General features: G+C 54.0%; 1 protein-coding gene across 3 annotated transcripts; it reads left to right on the top strand.

The window, feature by feature from the left end:
- Window positions 1–3,000: 3,000 nt before the first annotated feature.
- IFT27 (intraflagellar transport 27) lies at window positions 3,001–20,241 on the top strand. Of its 3 annotated transcripts, XM_042947700.1 has the most exons (8): window positions 3,001–3,107; window positions 3,428–3,530; window positions 9,353–9,432; window positions 10,020–10,079; window positions 11,231–11,290; window positions 13,198–13,315; window positions 14,228–14,337; window positions 20,004–20,241. In XM_042947700.1, exons 2-8 carry the CDS (start codon window positions 3,497–3,499, stop codon window positions 20,100–20,102), a joined length of 561 nt encoding a protein of 186 aa, XP_042803634.1. In that variant the 5' UTR covers window positions 3,001–3,107; window positions 3,428–3,496; the 3' UTR covers window positions 20,103–20,241. The 3 variants fall into 3 exon arrangements, with proteins under 3 accessions (XP_042803634.1, XP_042803633.1, XP_042803635.1); XM_042947699.1 differs by lacking the exon at window positions 3,001–3,107 and having other exon boundaries at window positions 3,114–3,530; XM_042947701.1 differs by lacking the exon at window positions 3,001–3,107 and having other exon boundaries at window positions 3,114–3,530; window positions 19,925–20,012.
- The last annotated feature ends 610 nt before the right edge of the window (window positions 20,242–20,851 follow it).

Below are 20,851 nucleotides of genomic sequence, written 5' to 3'. Positions count from 1 at the left end.
CAAGAGCAGAGGTTCTCAAACAGTAGCATGCATCAGAATCACCAAAAAGGCTGCCAGAAACAGATCGTGGTTCCAACCCGCAGCGCCCAGTTGGCCTGGGGTGGGGCCTAGGAATGAGCATTTCCAACAAGTCACTGTGTGGTGCTGATGATGTTGCTGGTCCAGGGACCATAGCAAAGAGTATTTTTTTTCTTTTCTTCTTCTTTTTTAATGTTTATTTATTTGTTTCGAGAGAGAGAGAGAGAGTGTGTGTGTGTGTGCGTGCGTGCACGTGCACAGGGGAGAGGGGTAGAGAGAGAGAGGAAGAGAGAATCTTAAGCAGGCTCCATGCTCAGCACGGAGCCTGATGTGGGGCTTGATCCCACGAACCAGGACATCATGACCAGAGCCGAAATCAAGAGTCGGACGCTTAACCAACTGAGCCACCCAGGCGCCCCCAAAGAGTATTTTTTTCTTAATGCAACAAGTCCTTTCCTCCCCAACACTTAACCCCAAGCAGTCACGGATCGTCGTTGCTTGATCGCCTGCCTCCACGCTGGGTAGAGGAGGTTTTCTACTGAGGCCGCAGTGTTTTGTTTAAGCGCATTGCCAACATTTAAGAGTCAGGGGGACTTCACACAAAATCCAGATTCCTGCCTCCTCTAGAAAACAGGTCTGCAGCACTGGCCGCCCCTCCCACAGGGCCACAATGCAACAGAGCCGCCTGGGGCTCTGTCACCTTGACTTCGTAACCCCAGCCACCGGCACAGCATCTGGCCTCGGGTAGGCACTCAAAGAGAGCTTATTAATGAAACTGGTAAGACCGCACCCAGGAAACGCACGAGGACATCAGTTTCAAGAGCTAGGAGACCTGAGGCCAGTTCTGACTCCCGCTGACGTGTTACATGACCTTGGGCTGTCCATGGACCTCAGTGATCACTCCTTCTTCCCAGAGTCACTGCATCGAACAAGAGAGAGGATGTGAAGGGTTTAGCACATGCCTGGCATACGGTACTCCACTCTCACTGCGAGGAACTCAATAAATATTTACTCTCTAGGATGGGAGAAAGTGTGAGAGGTCTTGGAGGCTGGACAGCTCCCTGTTGGGGCCAAAGGGGTCGACAGTCTACTTGCGTTCAGTCCCCAGTGCTGCCATTCACTAGCTTTGTGACTCTGGGCATTAGACTTTCCCTTATTTGGGCCTCAGTTTCCCCACCACAAACAGGGATGATACAAGTCCCACAGGGGTTATTGTGCATATCAGATAGGAACATGAATATTAAGCCAATTAATCCTTTAAACTGCTTCCAATAAGGCCAGTACGTGCTCAACATATGCCAGCCCTAGCTGTTACAGCTGCTCAGGGAGGGGTTAGACTAGAATTTCTCAGGGGCCCTCATGGCTCCAAAATTCTCTGACCTCTTTGAACCCAGTGACAGTCAGGCAGCTGTCATTAGTCATCAAGAATATAGAGAAGGCCCTTGGTATCGTGGAGGCAGTGGAGTAGAATTCGCTGTACGGGGTTTAGCACCTCACTGGAAAAATCCAAAATGCTCTTACAATGGTGCTGACCAAAATCAGAGTAGCAACCACGAGAGGACGAGTGGATGTGGTGCAGAGGACAACAACCTACGAGAGAGGCACCATTACCCCCTCGCAGACGAGAAAACGGAGGCTCCAGAAGGCTACCCCTGGATGTGTCTCTGTGTCTCGGCTCCACGCACCTGTCTCAGGAGGGTGACTCAGTCAAGGGGTCCTTTGAGGGATTAACCAGGTCATGATGGACAGCACAGCCTGGAGGGGGAAGCAGAAAGGCCAGGCAGGGGCATTCTGACTCCCTATGAAGGCCGAAACCTTCACAGCAGTTGGGTGAGTGTGTGTGTGTTCACTGCCCTGCACGCGGCTGGCGGCCACACAAAGTCACAGGGCAGCTGAGAAAAGTGCCTGGTCACTGAACGGTAAGTGATGGGAATACCCGTTGCGCAGGCGTCTTCACCCAGGGGCTGCTCCTCCCTCTCAGCCAGCCAGCCATCCCAGATTGGGGAGGGGCAGCGGGAGTGACAACGGGGGTACATCTAGCCATGATGTCATCACCATGATGGTGATAAGCCAAATATGTCCTGATAAATTTCTTCTTTCATCCATTCAACACTCACTGTTGAGCACCTAACACACTTCCCTCTTTGACTCCTCAGGACAACCCCAGAGGCGGGTTCTGCTAGCCCGTCTTTAAAGGGGAGCGAAGAGGCCGGGACGACGGCCGTGATTTCAGCCTGGTTTCCGGACCACAGAGCAAGAGGGGCCTCCCCGGAAAGTCAGCGGAGATGGGTGCACCCTCCCCGTGTGTTGGGGAACGTCCTGGAGGCCGGCTTTCATTCATTATGTGCAAGCTCATAGGTTCTCCGTTTTACAAGCGAGGAAACGGGTTTGGCGGAAAGCACTTCGAAGTCCCGAGTCCAACCCCTCCCCCCGATCAAAGTTTCCTTGTTCTCCCTTCTTTTCACAGACATCACTAGAAATACTTTCACATTTTAGATTTTGCAGCGCATAATATCGTTGGGCTTTAAAAACAAGACTTCCCTGCGGGATGCGGGGCAAGAATCGGATTTCCTGATGCACGACACAGTCTTGCTCCCAGGAGCCGGCGACCTGGAACCACAAAAACCTCTGCGAAGTCAAACCAGCTCACAGCTCCGCTCCGGCAGCGGCGGCCACGTTACTGCGCAGGCGCCGCTGCAAACTCCCGCGCGCCAGACGCGCCCCTCCTGGGCGAACTCACTTCCGGAAGGGCGGGGGGAGCGACGAATCCCCCTTCCTCCCGAAGATGGTCCGAGCCAGCCTCTGGCCAATCAGAAAGCTTCTCTTTTCACCGCTTCTGGCTGGAGGAGGCTGGGAGTTTCATTTCCGTGAACTTTCCGGCGGCGCGGGGGCGGGAGGTGGAAATGATTGACATCTCCAGTAGCCATTCGTCTAGCGGAGTGAGCTTGACGGGCAGACACCACTAAGAAGTGTCTGGCCGGGGGGAGTTATGGGCCCCGCCCCCTCCTCCCACTGGCCTCCGAGAGCCGGGGTGGGGTGGGAGCTTTTGACCGCAGCCAATCGAGGGTCAGCAAGGAGGAGGAGGCGGGGTAGGTGGGCAGTGGTTGCCCGGGGAGCGCGTCTGGCGCTGTGCTGGGGTTGGGGTCGGATGGCTGCGGCGTCGCGCTTCCCGATCCCCACTGCCAGGAGCTAGGCTGGGAACGAGCGGGAGCCCCGTCGCCACGCTCGCACCTTCCAGGCTGCCTTCTGAGGCCTGAAGCCGGTCCCCGTCTGGCGCTCCTCTGCGCCTCCGCCCCGACCCTCGCGCGCGATAGCCGCCCCCAGCCCAGAGGGTCCGGACCCCACTGTCCCTGTCCGCACCGCGGCCCCAGGCCCCTTGAGTGTCTGCCGTCCCCACTTCCCTTCCCAGGCAGTCCCCCCCCGACGCTTCTAGCAGCCGCTCTTCCCCTGTCTGGTCCGCGGAGGTGGTTTGGTTACCATGGTGAAGCTGGCGGCCAAATGCATCCTGGCAGGTGAGTTTGAAATTTAGTCTCCAGAATCCAGAGACTTCGTAAGTTACTGAGAGCTTTTGTTCGCGTAAATTGCCTACCCTCTTTTCCTTTCTCTCTTCCAAAGACGAGTTAATGCGATTACTGATAGAGTAAATGCCACTAGGGGTGGAAGAATTCTCTCCCAGGGCACGTTTGTAGCTCCAGCAGATATCCCCGCCCCCTGTCATACCCTGAGACCACCTTCACCAGTTTAAACTGTATTCAGGAGGAGTAGACTCGTTAAAAAAAAAAAAAAAAATCAGGCTAAGCACGCCATAAATGCTTCATCCAAACCATGTGGCGTATCCCAGTGTTAGGCATCAGTAACTTTGGTAGTCAGTAGTTGTAGGATTTTTTTGTCCTGATCGCACCCCCTCTGGTAACAGGGATGGGAAACCGTAATGTACAGTCGACCAGAGTTTGCAAAAGGGCCATGTGTGTTGTCTTTAAGAGCCAGACTTCCCATGCTGCCCTGCACTCAGGAGGTTATAAATGTTGAATCCCCCAAAGGCAGGAATCTCTGGTTGACTCCGACGTCCCAAGCATCCTGAACAATATCTGGAACCAGGAGGTACTCAGTAACTAGTTGTGGAATGAATGCCAATGTGGCATTCACATTTGTATTATTTGTATTGTTCCCTTTGTATGTCAGCACAGTCAGGAAAATATTTGCCGGGATTTCGACCTGGGGCCCCTGAACACAGATGTGCTTTACTGAGTCCTTAGTGCATGCCGGACACAGGCACTTCATTCAGTCCCCTCACCGCAGCACACTGGGGTCGGTGCTGTATTGTTTGATCTTACCGAGGCACTGAGAGGTCAAGTCTCTTGCCCAGGGTCACCCCCTCGTGAAGGAAAGTCCTAGGCAGGATCTCAGCCCCCTAAGCCTGCCCAGCTGCAAAACTCTTCATTTGTGTTACCGTTGAACCCCGAGATCTCTCTAGGGTTCCCCGACCAGCTCATGAAAGAAATGATATAGAGGGGGAAAAAAATTCCCCTTTTGATTCCTCTCTTCCAGACTGAAATTGATGATATTTTTAATGGCCTTTCTAATCTGAAAAGAAAAGGGTGACACAGATGCCTGACAGTAGTAACTCAGATCACACTGGAGGAAAAAAATTGGTGGTTCTCAAGAGAGATCTGTAGTTTCCAGAGTGCCAGGAGAGGCAGTATTGTGTAACAAAAGTAATTCTGACTGTTCCTTTGAAGGGCTGTGTCATCTTGGGCACAGCATTTCTCTAAGCCTCAGTTTCCTTGCGGATGAGGTAAGAACGTTTTTATTTTCTGAAGTTGTGTATTTTTTTTAAATGGGCTTCTCTGACTGTTCTCTCATTTCCTTTTTAATTCAATTTCCATCCCGCGGGGCCAACTTACAGAGCACCTTCTGTGTGCCAACACTGCACTCGAACCCTCAACACAGGTGTCTCACTGAGTCCTCACAAGAACCCTGAGGGACTGGTATTATTTGGCATCCTATTTACAGGTGGGGCATCTGAGGCCCAGAGAGGGTAAGACACTTGCCCTGGGTCACACAGCTGGATGCAGCAGAGCTGGCCTCCAGACCCAGGCGATCTGGTTTCCAGAGCTTTGTGTTTAGCCTCCGGCTATACTGTCCTCAAGCCTCAATGCTAGACTCTTTGCCCCTCTTGACACCGAGCCCCCAGGTACGATTTCACCTGATTTCAGCCACTGCCTGAGTGATTCTTGAACTCCAGTCTAGTCCTCAACTTCAGCCTCCTTTCAGGGCCTTGAGGTCAAGCATTTCCTCTTGGAAGTTTCCAGGACCCGAAAGACCTCAGCACAGCGAATCAGGCCCCCCTACCCCACCACCCACCAGAGTCTCATTCTCTACACTGGCCCCACCACATACACCACCCCCCCTCCCCACTGGTTTTATTTTTTCCTCTCCCCTCCCAGGCCTACTCTTTAAATTGAGTTTATCTGTCTTTTTTTTCCCTCTCATAACTAGTCAGTGAGGGACCTGATACTCAGTTCAAGTGCTTTTATTCATTCAACAGATATTTAGTGAGCACCTGTGTGTGAATCATCGTGCAAGGTACAGTGGGACTACGGGGGTGAACCAGGGCAGCCCCCACACTCACGGAAGGGCTGAGACGTGCATAATACTTTATAATCAAGCAAACACAAAGAGAATGCCGGTTGTGTCCCAGATACCAGAGAAATCCCTCAGCACAGCTGCTCCTTGTTCTGGCTCAGATGAGGAGAGGGGACAACCCTTGACATTTATCTGTTGTATTTACCTAAAAACCACTTAAATATGACTTGAAGTATGTCAGGCACTGCCCATATGAGCTCATTACGTCCTCCTAACGATTCTACGAGATAGGTGCTTATTGTCCGCCTTTTATAGAAATGGCAACCGAGGCCCGGAGAGATCGCTGACCCAAGGTCACACAGCTGGAGTGGGGACTTGGGTTTACTGCCCCTTGGTAGCAGTGGGGATGAGAATAGCACCTCGCCAGAAGGTGGCTCGGAAAAGTCTCATGCTGCCAGCCGTGAGCCTCACGGGTGACGACAAGAGGGAGACCTGGAGGGAGGTTCCCTCTGAGGGCTTCTTGAAGGTCAAGAGCGCAGGGGCGTGGAGCCCAGATGTGGCGTACAGGACAGCTGGGGAACAAGTGGGATGTGAGCGTTTCCTGTGGTATGTCCATCAAACAGGTCCTGGAAGGATGAAGGGACAGGAAGGCAGCACCTAGAGCAGCTACAGGAAGGGTCCCCCCGCCCTGGGCTGAGGGAGGCAGGGAGGCAGACAGGTCGTCGGAAGTTCAGGAAGAGAGCTCCCCGAGGAGCCGAGACGCAGACCTGAGAAGAGGGCACTGTCCCCCCGCTGCTGGCATCTCCCGAGCGGGAGTAAAAAGGCTGGTCCAGTAATAAACTGGAGAGAAGTAAATACCTACCGCTGGAGTAAAGGCCATTGCCAACGCACTGCTTAGACAGCAGGCACGTGGGAAAGGGGCAAGTCCATCCGCCCTCCCCCACCTGCCAGTCTTTCTCTAGAACGTGCACTGGCAGAGCCGGACAGGAAGCCCCTGGCAGAGGAGACCCCCGTTAGCAGAGTCCCGGCTCCCACGACCCGGGGCGGGACACAGAGCCCGGGCTGAGGCCTGAGGCAACCAGCGCGCTGTCCTCAGGGACGACAAAGGCAACACGGGCTTGAGATTGAGCGGAGGCAATTGCAGATAGAGACGGCAGTTGCAGGAGCCTGGGTACAGCTGGGAGGGGTGAGCACCTGCTGACATGGGCAGAAAAAGTGGGTTAGGTCAGCAAGACCCCTTGGGACCTGGGGGTGCGACGCAAGCCTGGCTGTCGACAGATAGATCGGCTGAAGGCCCAACATTCTAGTGCAAACATCCACGGGTTGTTGGAGATAGAGACCAAGCGTGGGAGAGAGAAGTGACAGGGGAAAGAGAGTAAACGGGACAGACTAACTGGGAGCAGACAGACCCACAGGAGTGCCCACGTTCGGAGGCAGGAGAACCAGGCCAGTGGAAGGACACGGGGGGCAGGCGGGAGGGGGCTGCTTCGGGCTGACTCATCCTTCAGAGACACCAAGGAGCATGGGAGCCGAGAAAAAGCCATTGGACTTGGCAGTGACCTCGCATGGTGCCTTTGCAGGCGTCCCTCCCTCTGTCCCCCAGGCTCAGCCCCCTCCCCCCTACCACCCCGAGGAAGTCGGCCTCGCTGCCGAAACTGCTCATTCGTTCCTTTCCTCGACGCACCCTCAGATGCTTTGGTTCTCAGCTTGCGCTGTTTGCCTTTGCACTTGTCATCGTGTTGCTCTGCAAATGTGTTTATCAGTTACTTCCCTTCCTTGTGCCGGATCCCTCCTCAGCCGACGCTCGAGGTTTTCCATAAGTGTGGGTGACTCTGACTGACAGTCGGAAGGAAGATTTATGAAATTAACTAGAACAAATCCGTGGGGGATTTCACGAGCAGGAAGAGCCAATTTCCAACTGGATTCAGACGCAAAATTGGAGTCAAGCGGGTGGAGACAGAGCGCAAGAGGGAGAGTGATATGCTCTGTTTGTTCGGAGATGGATGGGTACCCGGCCACCGTGCAGCCCGTGGCCGCCTCTGATGTCAGGCAAGGCTGCGGCGATGGGGGCCTGCAGGGGCAGTGTTAGAAACGGGTCAGGAGTGTCCCTGAGCGCTAGGAGAGGAGTGGGGTCCGGCGGGAAGAGTGAGATGTAGGAATCCTGCGCCCGGTTACCCAGCTTTCCCTGAGCCTCGGAAGCTTCATCTGGCAAGTGAGGCTGACGGTCACGGTAGGGGGTGGGGGCTGGGAAGGAGGGAACAGGACCATGGGAATGGTTCCCTTCTAAGACGCGGTGGTAAACAGAAAAGCAAGACTGAGTAGCTCACTCAGCCCTGGAGGGGTGCACAGGAGAAATGCCACAAGTAGGCAAGTAATGGCCTCGCGAGAGAAGATTATATAGGTGGGAAAAGTCAAAACGGAAAAGCGAACAGAGCAGCGGGCTGCGGAGAAGTCAAGAGGCACCTGGAAGCCGACCGTAAAACAGAGCGGAAGCAGGGCGATCGCCCCAGAGGGCACAAGACAGACGGACACGAACGCACTGGTGGCTTTGCTGAGGAGCCTGGGCCGGAAGGAGAATCTGTAACACTCAAGGCCCAGAAGATCTCACGAATGAGAACGAGGCTGGCATCGCCAGAGGCAGAGCAGGGTCATGGGGAAGCGGTTGGGGGTGGGACAGGGGGACTAGGGGTGGGCATGGAGAGCCTCCAGATTAAATTGCTCCCCACAGGGGTGCCTGGGGGACTCAGTCGGTTAAGCGTCCAACTTCGGCCCAGGCCATGATCCCATGCTTCGTGGGTTCGAGCCCCGCGTCGGGCTCTGCGCTGAAAGCTCAGAGCCTGGAGCCTGCTTCCGATTCTGTGTCTCCCTCTCTCTCTGCCCCTCCCCTGCTTGCACTCTGTCTCGCTGTCTCCCAAAAATAAATATTAAAAAAAAAAAAATTGCTCCCCACAGTCTTGTGAAAGGTCCAGATCTCAAACTGAAACTATGACATAAACCTTTAGTTTGGAGATACCGATTCATGAGGCTGTCGACCCACGAAGGCAGGCGGGGAGGTAAACCCCGGGAGGCGTAAAGCAAGCTCGGGGGAAACGGTGGCTGTTGTCGATAGACTGTAGACAGACGTGGGGAGGCCCCTGGGATGACGGATCCGCAGTGCTGCTGGGCACGCCGAGGCCGGAGTGGAACGTGTCACTTGGAAATGGATTTCAGGTTGGCCGATGTAGCAGGCGGACTCCTTGCTTCCTGTAAATGCAGAAACCCTCCCAGCTCTCGCCACCCCCCACCCCGAAAGAAGCACGCAGGGTCCTAAGTATGGGAGCTCTGAACTCAGATTGGTTCCGTTAGGCAGGTGAGCCTATGAGACTGAGCCCTTTACCTTCGAGACTTCAAAGCACGTTCAAGTTTGAAAGTGACAGCTTTTCCCCATGGGGTGTGTGCAGTGAAACAGTGTGTCAGCTCTGTTCCGAGTGCTCTGAAGCCTTCCTTAAGCTCTGTTACCTTCTGGGTCAGTTCTTTTGGATGAAAGGATTACCCTTGAAGAAATGCAACCGGGCTTTGAAGACTGGTCTCCCGGACCCGTGGCCCTGCCGGCCACCTCCCAAGTCCCCATGAGAGCCAAGTACGTCTTCTCTGAAAACTCATTGAAGTTTCTGGTTTCTAACTTAGCGCTCTGGTGTGGGGGGGGGGGGGCAGTTCTCAAGCCAGATCAGGACAGAAATGATGGTTTTCCCCTCCTCTGACCTCACAGGAGACCCGGCAGTGGGCAAGACCGCCCTGGCACAGATCTTCCGCAGCGATGGAGCCCATTTCCAGAAGAACTACACCCTGGTGAGACGTGGGAGTCGTAGGCTGGCCAAGGCTTAAAGAGAAACGATTGGGGGCGCCTGGGTGGCTCAGTCAGTTAAGCACCCGACTCTTGTTTTCGTGAGTTTGAGCCCCGCGCCGGGCTCTGTGCTGACAATGCAGACCCTGCTTGGGAATCTCTCTCTCCCCCCCCACCTCTCTGCCCCTCCCCTGCTCATACTGTCTCTCTCTCAAAATAAATAAATAAACTTAAAAAAGAATTTAAAGAGAAACGATCGTCCTTCAGCCCTGAGGGAGTGACTTTCCAGAATTCCTTAAGAAGCCCTACAATCTGATGGGAGGCTGCTTGAATGGCCACGTGGAGATCACTTTTCCACGAGCCTCAGGGCGTGAGGCTGCCTGTGGCGCAGACGGGCCGGTGGCCCACTGGGTGACCATATACACCTCCTTGTGAGCCGGGAGTGGGAGGAGCCTAGTTGGTCCTGTCTGACTTCTACAGCAGTGAGTCCAGAACATAGCACTTCTGCCTCCTGGGCATCAGATGTTCATCATGTCCTGTAACACGCCTCTTGGGAGCCTCTGACGCGCATATTCTTGGTTTTCCTCGGCAGACGACAGGGGTGGATTTGGTGGTGAAGACGGTGCCAGTCCCTGACACGGGGGACAGCGTGGTAAGTGGTGCCCTTGACCTGAGAGAGCTCACCGCTCCTCCAGCTGGGCCCAGAGTCCCTGTGGTCACTGTCTTCCTCCCTGAGAGGGAATACTGTACCAGCACTTGGCCTAGGCTTGTCTGAGCACTTGGGAAGAGTCGCTGATACGGGCTGGGAGGACTGGGATACGGGCCCTGCCCTCACAGAACTTACTGGAGTATCAGGGTCCTTAACCCGGGTCCCTGTACGGGAGTCCACAGCTCTGGAAATTGAATCGCAAGGCATTATGTTTGCACGTGCTTTCCTGGAGAGAAGGTTTAAGAATCCCTACCTTCCACGGGGCACCTGGGTGGCTCAGTCAGTTAAGCGTCCGGCTTCCCCTCAGGTCATGGTCTCGCGGTCTGTGGGTTCATGCCCCATGTCGGGCTCTGTGCTGACAGCTCGGAGCCTGGAACCTGCTTCGGATTCTGTGTCTCCCTCTCTCTCTCTGCCCCTCCCCTGCTGGTGCTCTGTCTCTGTCTCTGTCTCTGTCTCTCTTTCTCGCTCTCTCAAAAATAAACATTAACAACAAAAGAATCACCGCCTTCTTAAAGAGATCCATGAGAAAACACAATTTTAGGTACCCCCGAGGCAGTGAGAAAGCATGAAACGCAGATTACAGCACTGACCTTCAGACCCTGTGCCGGGGTCAGAAGCCAGCCAGGGGGCATCAGTGCCCAGGGGAGCCGAAGGGGGAGACTTCCCAGAGCAGCAGCATCGGGGAGGGGCTCTCGCCTGGGCTGGCCGAGGTTCGGTCAGGGGCAGGAAGGGTCATCCTCTGTCTTCTGTCTGAATCCCACCATCGGAGACCGACGGCAGGCTGTCCTACTTTAAGCGCCTTCCCCAGGCCTACTCGGTGACCTGCTTTAAAAAAGAATTGTCTTAAGATCTGAAAATCAATTTGGTTAACAAAGTGCAGAATGACCTTTTGGAAACCAGAGCACGTGTCAGCCTGTTTAGCACTCCTGGGATTTTTGGGTTCGGGGTGAGGAGAGGTGAGCCGCCACACAGAAAGTGCTGGTTGTGCCGGCTGTCTCAGGCCTGCGGTGAGCCCAGCGTCGTCTCGGGGACTTGCGGCCAGCGATTTCCCTTCTACATGCAGACTTTCTTGGGACTTGCCTTTCTGGTTCTAGGAACTCTTCATTTTTGACTCTGCCGGCAAGGAGCTGTTTTCGGAAATGCTGGATAAATTGGCAAGTAGCCTGCGACCTTTTCCCTAACCCCCGCCCCTGCCCCCTTCCACCAGAAAGTTGACCCCTTCGCTGCTCTCCCGCCAGTGTCACTGCAACCTGGCTGCCTGGAGGACAATGCTACCAAGGCAGAGTTCTTCAAGGGCCATTCCTCCCAGCCTTGGGACTTGGCGGCTTCTTGGCCAGCGGGACTGGCTCGTGCACGTGATTCCCCCGCCCCCAGCTCTGGAATGGCCAGGTTCAGAATGTGCCGGAGCCGTGTGACTCAGTCCCTGCAGCGCTCTGGGCCCCCCTTCTTTAGACAGCCCCCGCTGGTGATGCCAGGAGCAAATATTTCCTTCTCCCTGTAGCGAGAGACTCACCTTGGCCCAGTCCCCGGGGTTTGCTCTGGGCCCTGTGCCTACTGCCGCCCCAGGCTTATCGTGCCCACCCGCCCATCCTCTCAGGATCCCACTTGCCATACCTTCCAAGGTAACAGTTCTGCTAATCTGGGCCAGTGAGCTAATTACAAGGTTTGAGCTCTCCAGAGCCCTCCCCTGCCTTTCCAAGAATGGCCACATTTTAATAGAAATTGTTTTCTGCCCCTTTTTTGTTGTCTAAAAGAAAGAGATCTGATGATTGTCATTTCTCATGGGCTTGGCTTCGTGCATCAATCCGTGGTGTTTACGGCGTGCCTGCTGTGGGCACGGCCTCTCCCTGGGTGCTGGCCTGTTGGGCAGAGGGAGGATGTGTCTGGGCAAGTCAGGGCCACCTGGTACCCATCGGCTCAAACCCTGACTCGGGGCTCCTACGCTGGCTCCAGCTCGATCCCAGGCCTACCCTGGGTCACCTCACTGAGGCCTAGAGGAAAGAGGTGTCTCCCTCATGCACAAAAGGGGAGATCAAGCAAGACTTCTTGAGTTAGTCTGCGGAGTGAAGGTGTGAGGGGTTCATCCGCTCAGTCCAAATGGCAGCCTAGCCTTGGGAAGGAGTGAGCCCTCTAGAGCCAATCCTGGGCTGGCCTTGCCAGGACAACTGGAGGGAGGAAGGATTCTTCCCCACACCCTGGAGGTTACGGACACACCAGAAACAAACTGTAATTGTGCAGGACGGGGGTACCCAGAGGGGAGGGCAGGGTAAGAGAGCCTCACACACCAGGACGGGCATCACAGCCTGAGCAGGGCTGTCCTGTGCCCTTGTGCCGGGCAGCAGGACGTCCCAGGACTCCGAGCGGCCCCTGAAGGCGACGGCCCTCGCGGGCACGGCCCTGGTTCTTAATTGGGACAGTGAGCCCTGTCCAGTTGTTGGTCTGGTTTGGACTGGGGCCGGCACACTGCAGGAGAAGCAGAAAGTGCCCTTTGCATTGGGAACAGCCAGCCCTTATTAGGAAGATGCGGGACAAACAGGTTTCCCGTGGCTGGCTAATGGAAGAAAGGATGCCTATTAGGCCTGCAAAGCAGAAAAACCTAATAAGTTGCATGAGAGCGGGCCCTCCATAGGAATGCGACCAACTACGAATGAATGAAACCAGTGGCAGGCCAGAGCTTTTCTGGGTAGAAAAAAGCCTCAGTCCTACCCCAGTCATTAAAGCATGTCTGATCTGGGCAAGTCAGTTACCCTCTCTGAACCCAGTGTCTTTAGCTAGGCAGCAGGGATATTGAGACCGGCCCTGCAGGGTCGGGAGGTTTCTCAGCCATGCACAGAACGCACCCAGCAGGCAGCCTGGCGCGGAGGTGAGCCCGTGCCCTCCCCTTCGTTCCTTTGGGTGAATTGTTTTCTCCCGCGGGCTGGCTCAGTTTTCTGACTCTCATCCCTATTAGAGGTTATCTCCCCACCCCCTGTCCCTTCCCTTGGAAGGCCAGATTTTTCTCCCGGCCTAGAAATCGCTGTCACCGTTACTGACGTGCACTCATCCGGCCCGTCCCGCACAGTGGGAGAGTCCCAACGTCTTGTGTCTCGTCTATGACGTGACCAACGAGCAGTCCTTCACCAACTGCAGCAAGTGGCTGGAGAAGGCCCGGTCCCAGATCCCCGGCACGTCCCTCCCAGGTAGGAGCTGCGGCCATCTGCGTTTTCCAGCAGCACCTCCGTCCCTCAAGTCCACGAGCGCGAGGTCCTTGCAGGGGTGGCTACGGGTGTAAAACAGGGTGCCCCCGGCTTTGAGTATGGTGGTCTGGATTGAACAGTGGCTCTGCCTCTTGGCACAGTCACCACATACCTCCGTGAGTCCGTAACATGGGCAGATGACGCCCCTCGCCCCCCCACCCCCAGCCTTGCAGGGTGACGGAGAGGAGACTCAAGGTAACACGGGGAAGGTGCAGTGATAGGAATGAGATTTTATTTCTGAAAGCCAGCCCTGGGGATGAATTCCTCATTTTCTCCTGTATGTGGGGCGCAAGTAAACATTCAAGTCCTATTGTCACTTCTGAATGCTTTAAATCAGTTTATTTTTCATCCCTATGTGCGATCAACAAATTCCCCTCATTAGAGACCAGGGAAAGCGATCTCCAGAGACGGGCTCAGAAATTAGTTGCAGCTGATGCAGCTGGGAATGGAACTAAATTACCTCTGAGTCCCTGACTCTGAGCCCAGCCCTTAGATTAGTATTAATGACCATTTTTAACGTTTGCTCCATGTGCTAGGAATTATCACAAATGCTCACATAAATTTGGCCCTCGCCTTGCAGCCTTAAGGAGACAAGGCAGACAGATCCACGTGAAGTCTAGAAGAAGGGCTGAACAAGAGCTGTGTGGGAAAAGCAAAGCCCTCCTCCTCTCCTGGGGCCCTCGGGGGCCAGCCCTGGACCCTCTCTCTCTCCCGGTGCTCACCACCTCGAATCAGGCAGCCTCCCCCAGTGTTTCAGACCCCTCAAAATCCGTGTGCTTTGCTCTTTTCTCTCTCCAGCTGTCCTCCCAGGCTGCCACAGTTCAATGTGATGCTTTGGTTGTTTCTTTCGAGTAGGTGTGTTAGTGGGGAACAAGACAGACCTGGCCGGCAGACGGGCGGTGGATTCGGCTCAGGCCCGGGCGTGGGCCCTGGGCCAAGGCCTGGAATGTTTTGAAACATCCGCGGTAAGTACCTCCGCCTGCTCCGTGGCCACGTCTGGACTGGGCCCCTCCTGGGTGTGGTTTCTCACGTGACCTCGTAGGCATGGAGTCAGTATGCTCCCATACCCAGGTTCTCATTTGGAGCTGATGTTCCCATTCCTAGTCCAGGATCTTTTCTCAGGAGCCACTCGTGCGCTACGGTAAAGCAGATCGGCCAGCCGGCCCTGGAAAAAGTTGTATCTCAGTTTAATAAGAAACACAAGCGCGTTGGGTTCGATCGTAGCGACCGTTGGCATTCGCGTGAGACGGGATGGATCACGGTGCTGGCACATTATCTCACGGTCCTCACGGTCCCGTGGGCCTGGGAGCCGGGCCCTTAATAAGCCCCACTTCCGTGTTGAGGAGGTGAAGGGACTCGCCCAAGGTCCCATGACTGTTCAGTTGCCGTGCGGATGTGAACCTTTTAAATCCCCCCAAGCGGCCTGCTTCCTTGGCGGGTAAAGGCCAGCGCTCTGCCCACCGATGGCGAAGCAGCAGGACTGAACCGTGGGACCCTTGGCGGGTCCGTTAGTTTCTTGGTGCCTCAGGCTCCTCACCTGTAAAATGGGGATAATAAACTCCCATTCCTCATTGAGTGACAAATAGGAGAATTAAGTCAGATGGCGAATACGAAAACATTGGCACAAAGCCTAGTGCATAACACACGCTCAATCAATATTTGCTTTTTCACATGGAATTATTCCCCCTAGTCATCTTCTGGATAGTGTTGTTGCCTCAAAGTTTTTCAGTCCTAGACTCTACAAAGATAAGTGTCCCTCTTACCTTCTGGCCCGATCATCGCAAATGCTCAACTAATGAAATTCAAATTCGTGAGCTTTTGAGGATAAGGGTTTCTCATCTTTGGTGCCCTTGAGCCACCCACATCAGGCCATACGATAGGAGCTTGGATTGAGAGTAACTTGTTCTGCGAATGTTCCGCAAGGCGAGCAGACGTTGTTTTTTTCTTTTTTTTTTTTAAAGTTTATTTATTTTGAGAGAAACAGAGACAGCGCAAGCAGGGGTGGGGTGGAGAGAGAGAGAATCCCAAGCAGGCTCCACTCCATCAGCGCAGAGCCCCACACGGGGCCCGACCCCACGAAACCGTGAGGTCATGGCCTGAGCAGAAACCGAGGGTTGGACGCCTAGCCGACTGAGCCACCCGGGCGCCCCCAGAACTTACTCATCTTAAAACTGGAACTTGGCGCCCTTCGCTCATTTCCCCCACCTCCCCTGGCAACCCCCCCACCTGCTTTGTGCTGCCGTGACTCCTGTTTCTTTAGATCCACGCGTAAGCGAGAATCTGTCTGCCTTCTCTGTCTGCCTTCTTTCACTTAGCATGATGCCCTCAAGGTTCAGCCACGGTGTCACAGGCAGCAGGATTTCCTTCCCTTTTATGGCTGAACAATATCCCATTACGCACATACACAGACCACGGTCTCTGATTCATCCGTTGATGGACACTTAAGTTGTTTGCACATCTTGGCTATTAGGAATAATGCAGTGAGCATGAGGGTCCAGACATCTCTTCAAAGCAGCGACTTCATTTCCTTTGGGTATTTACCCAGAGGCGGGATTGTTGGACCACCCGGTAGTTCAAGTTTTAACAGTTGAGGGACCTCCACGCTTTTCCAGAGCGGCCTCACCCCTTTGCGTTCCTACCAGCAGTGCCGGGGGGGGGGGGGTCCCTTTCTCTCCACGTCCTCGCCGGCACCTGCCATCTCTCTAGGGTAACGGGCATCCCAAGAGGTGCGAGGTGGGTCTGGTCGTGGTTTTGACTCGCCTTCCCCTGCGGGTGAGAAGCGTCTGGCACCTTCTCACGTACCAGTTCGTCACTTGAATATCCTTTTCGGGAAAACGTCTGTTCGCTCCTCTGCCCATTTTTTTAAACCCGATTATTTACGTTTTTGCTATTGAGTTATCTAAGTTCCTCATATACTTTGAGCATTCACCCCTTATCGGATGTGTGGTTTGCAAGTATTTCCTCGTTTTCCATCGGTTGCCCTTTCGTTTTTTGTTTTGTTTTAGTGTTTATTTTTGAGAGAGAGAGAGAGAGAGAGAAAGGCAGAGCACAAGCAGGGGAGGGGCAGAGAGAGAAGGAGACACAGAATCCGAAGCAGGCTCCAGGCTCCGAGCTGTCCGCACAGAGCCCGACGCGGGGCTCGAACCCACTGACTGCGAGATCATGACCTGAGCCGAAATCGGACCCTTAACTGACCGAGCCACCCAGGCGCCCCTGCTCTTTTCATTTTGTTGTTTCTTTTACTGCACAGAAGCTTTTCAGTTTGATGTAGTCCCACTTATTGATTTTTGCTTCCGCTGCTTGTGCTTTGCTGTTATATCCATAAAATCATTGCCAAGTTCCGTGTCCAAGAGCTTTTTCCCGACGTTTTCTTCTAGGACTTTTATGGTTTTCGGTCTTAAGTTCAGACCTCGAGTCCATTCCGAGTTAATTTTTGTGAATGCTGTAAAAGCTTCATTCTCTTGCATGTGAATATCTGGTTTTCCCAGCATCATTTATCACAGAGACTATCGCCCACGTATGCAGGGGTTTATTTCTGGGATCTCAGTTCTGTTCCGTTGGTCTTTGTATCTGTTTCTATGCCAGGGCCATCCTGTTTTGATTGTCGCTGCTTCATAATATAGTTTGAAATCAGGACACGTTGACCCCTCCAACTTGGTTCTTCTTTCTCAGGATTGCTTTGGCCATTTGGGGTCTTTTGCGGTTCCTCTTAGACTTTCTAACACCCCTCAGTATTTGACATTAAGCATTGTTTTAAGGACGTTAAAATAGAAACATAAAGTGTCCATTGGTGTAGGACAGTATGAAATGCAAGCAAGTTCAGGAAGGATCCCCTCCTTCTTGAGGAGGGTTCCTCTTGCAGGAAGGTGAGGGAGGGAACCGACGTTTGCTGAGGGCCTGCTATGGGCTAGGTGTTTGCACACGTTCTCTGCCGACACTTCTGGAAGCCCTGGCGGACAGCCACTGCTGTCCCTGTCTTACAGATGCCGAGCAGACTCCGAAAGGTCACATAGCTCTCCCTGGTTGCCCAGCTTATGAGCAGTCGGACCAGGACTAGAACGCAGGCCTGTCTAGCACGAGGACCTTCTAGAAGGAGCTCTGGCCTGCCACAGAACCAACTTTGGGACTCTCAGGGGCAGAACTATAGGCCAGATTGAGCACTGGTCTGAGAGCCTGTTCTAAGGATCTTTCACACAAAGCGGACATCCTCTGGGGTATGTCAGTGACACTGTGATCGGTTAACAGAAGGGTTCCAGGATTCTTGTCATTGGCAAACCCTCTTAATGCCTTCGGAAAATGGTTCCGTCTACATCTGCTACTTCAGGAGTGCTCCCTGGTACACAGAGAGGCTCATCTCCACTGTATTTCTTAACTTTTTAATATTATTTATATATTATATATAAATATATATATTTAAATAAATATTATAAATAAATATTATAAATAAATTAAATAAATATATATTAATATATATATTATATTAATATAAATAAATATGCATTATATATTATATATTATGTTAATATATATGTTTATGTTAATAAATTTATATATATATAAACTTATATAAATATATAATATATAATATATAGATAATATTTATATAATATATAATATGTAAATAATATTTATAATATATAATATTATATAAATATTTATATAATATGTAATATTATATAAATATATATAATATATTAATATATTTATATAAATATATATTTATATAACTGTTTATATTTTATATATATATTATATTATTATTTAATATTGTGTTTTCCCCACATGTTGCTTCTGGGAGCTTTCAGATTCATTTGGAAATCCCTGTGTGTGTCCTGTGTAGGCCTCGTTCTCTTTCCGCTCCTTACTTAACGATGCTTTCAGCCGGTGTAACATTTTACTATTTAACATTGGCGTTGCCGATGTGACTGAGTTCTTTCTCTCCTGTCCGACTAGAGGGCTGCTGGTCCTTGACAGTGGGGGTTCTCGTCTCGCCTACAGACGGCCCCCCTCGTTCCTCAGCACCGCCCCCTCTGTGTCGGCTCTTGGCCAACTTGTCTCCTTCACCTTGGGATGTCCCTTGCTAGAAAGTCTGGGTAACACGCTCTGTGAGAACTGGTTTCCGTTGTGCATTTCTGTCGCCCCAGCTGGCGGAGCGGAAAGGCCGCTCTTCTCCCGTTGGGGACCTCGAATCCCCGGCCCGGCTCTGCACACACCAGCTGAGCCACCGCACCCGCCCTGGGCCGCAGACCGCTCCCCTACAAGACGAGGGCAGTGGGCTCGATGACTTCAGAACATTCTTCAGTTTGGAAATCCTTCCCTTTCGTTGGGGAGGTATCGTTGCCTCTTGTCAAGGCTACACTTGTGGCAGCTGCCTAGGATTGTTTGAAAACAGGTTCTCATGCGTTCACAGCTTGAGCTTCTGCCCCGAAAGGAGCGGGCTCTTTCTTCTGGCAACTTATTTTGCAAAACAGTCGGTAAGTCACAGATGCACACGTGCACACAGAGAGTGCGAGGGCGGTAGCTACGTTGAGAGGCTACCATTTTCTTTCCCCGAGAGCTCGTCCGCGTTCACCCTGGAGGGCCGGCTCTTCCCACCCCGTAGAGAAAAGTCTAGGGCCACCTCTGGAACTTTCCTCATCTCTCCGAGAACAAAAAGTCCTTTGGGCACCGTTAGTCACAAAATACTCACTTCAGTGATGAAAATGCACAGCGCTGTGCCGGGTTCTGTAGGTTCCTAATGACTTAGCGTCCATGCCTCCTGCCACACCTGCCGTGGGAGGCCGGGCCGCTGGTCCGAGGTCCTACACTTGTGCTTCCTCGCAAGCCCGCAGCCTGCGGGAGAGGCGGCTCAGGTGGCCCTGCTGGGACCTGCTACAGTCCCTCTGGACTTGCCGGGTGTCTCAGGCTGGCGCCTTGGGAGCACCGCCGTGATGCCCCCTCCCGGGCCCACTGGCAGAACCCCCCCCCCCGCACCTGCAGATCACAGGTGACGCCCCCTCACCCTGCCGCAGCCTGGCTCCCTCTGTTCTTGTTGGGGCCATCGCCCTCCTGGAGCACGTCCGTGCAGAGTCCCTTCAAGGCCACACCAGGCCGGCTCCCCGCTCAGGCCACCGCTGGTCCAGGGCAGGGCTGCTGCGACCCTCTCCTGGCTGGGCCATCAAAGCAGCCAGCCCCAGTTGGACCTCGATGCTTCCCAGGCCTGGCCCCGGCACTGGCCTGAGCCCCCCGGGCCTCGGTCTTCATCTCGGAACCTCCCACTGGGCTCGGGGTGAGGGAGAGGCACCCCAGGGGTCAGTGCCACGGCCTTGCCTGACTCAAGGTGACTGTGGGCATCCTTGCCCGTCTGTGATTTTGCTTTGGCCTTCGGGGCCCCAGTCAAACCTAAGGGAGGACGCGTCTCAGTCTCATCTCCCGTCACACACGTTGGTGAGCATGGCCAAAAGTACACGCTTTGTAGAAACGTCCGGTACAGACCGAGCTTCACCACTGACAGGCGTGTGGCTTTTGCAAGTTCCCATAACCTGTCGGCGTCTCCGTTTCCTTCCTACACAGAGGGTGCGGTTGTCGCCAGCCCTGCCGGTGAGGTGAACGGCAGCAATCCGGTAACACCACCGGCTTCTTGTCTCTACAGAAGGAGCTGGAGAACTGTGAAGCCCCCTTCCGCTGCCTGGCCAAGCAGTTCCACCACCTGTACCGGGAGAAGGTGGAGGTGTTCCACGCGCTGCTGTGAGGGCCGGGGTGGGCTGCGCCTCACCAGGCGCCGTGCTGCTGGGGAGCCACCAGCGGCCGCAGCTCCTCGGGGCCAAGGGACCCTGGAACTGCCCCGGCCCTCCCACAGCTTCTTGACGGCTTTAAATAAAAGAAGGTAAAGAGGCATCATCTCCTTCCGTTCTTGGCCAGGGCAGCCCCGGTTCCAGACCAGCCTGGGGAGCGGCGCTCAGAACCTTGGTGGCCCCTCGCTGGAGGCAGCTGGCACTTGCCCGAGTCGGCGGTCCCGCCCGCCCTGGAGGGTCTGCACTGAGCGCAGCCCGCAGTGGGATGGCAGCTCGGAACTGGCCACACGGCCGAGGGGCCGGTGGCCATCTCATTCTCACGTATTCACTTTGCTGCCTCTTCTGGGCAGGCGCCAGAGGTCCCTTGCAGTGGCTACTGTCGCTGACCACACGGTGCCCTCTGCCGGCCCCCTCGGGGCCCCCAGCCCTTCCCGGCTGCCGGGAACCCTTGGTGCCCAGGGAGCCGAGAACCAGGCCGTTTTCCTTCACTGACCTGCCTCTCGGAGCCTGGCAGCCGTCATAATTCTCTGTACTAAGCTTGACTCTTTTTCCACCCTGTGCCTGCTGCCAGATTAATCTTCCTAAAACCCCATATTCACCCTTGTACTCCCCTGATTAAAGACCCACAGAGGTTCCTCATAGCCTCTTACATCAGGGCTGTGGGCCGCAGTCTGGCTTGGAAAGCCGCCTGTCACCGCGCCCTCCC

This window comes from Panthera leo, chromosome B4 (genome assembly GCF_018350215.1).
Source record: "Panthera leo isolate Ple1 chromosome B4, P.leo_Ple1_pat1.1, whole genome shotgun sequence".
In the NCBI taxonomy this organism is placed as follows: domain Eukaryota; kingdom Metazoa; phylum Chordata; class Mammalia; order Carnivora; family Felidae; genus Panthera; species Panthera leo.
Note: the sequence above shows the minus strand (reverse complement) of the source record. Positions and strands in the feature narration are given on the sequence as shown.

Bases quoted from the DNA above. Each gene is read 5' to 3' on its own strand.
- IFT27 (XM_042947700.1), top strand. From the start codon at position 3,497: ATGGTGAAGCTGGCGGCCAAATGCATCCTGGCAG. The intron at 9,433-10,019 runs GTGAGACGTGGG...TTTCCTCGGCAG, and splicing joins TCCAGAAGAACTACACCCTG to ACGACAGGGGTGGATTTGGT. The intron at 11,291-13,197 runs GCAAGTAGCCTG...CGTCCCGCACAG, and splicing joins CGGAAATGCTGGATAAATTG to TGGGAGAGTCCCAACGTCTT.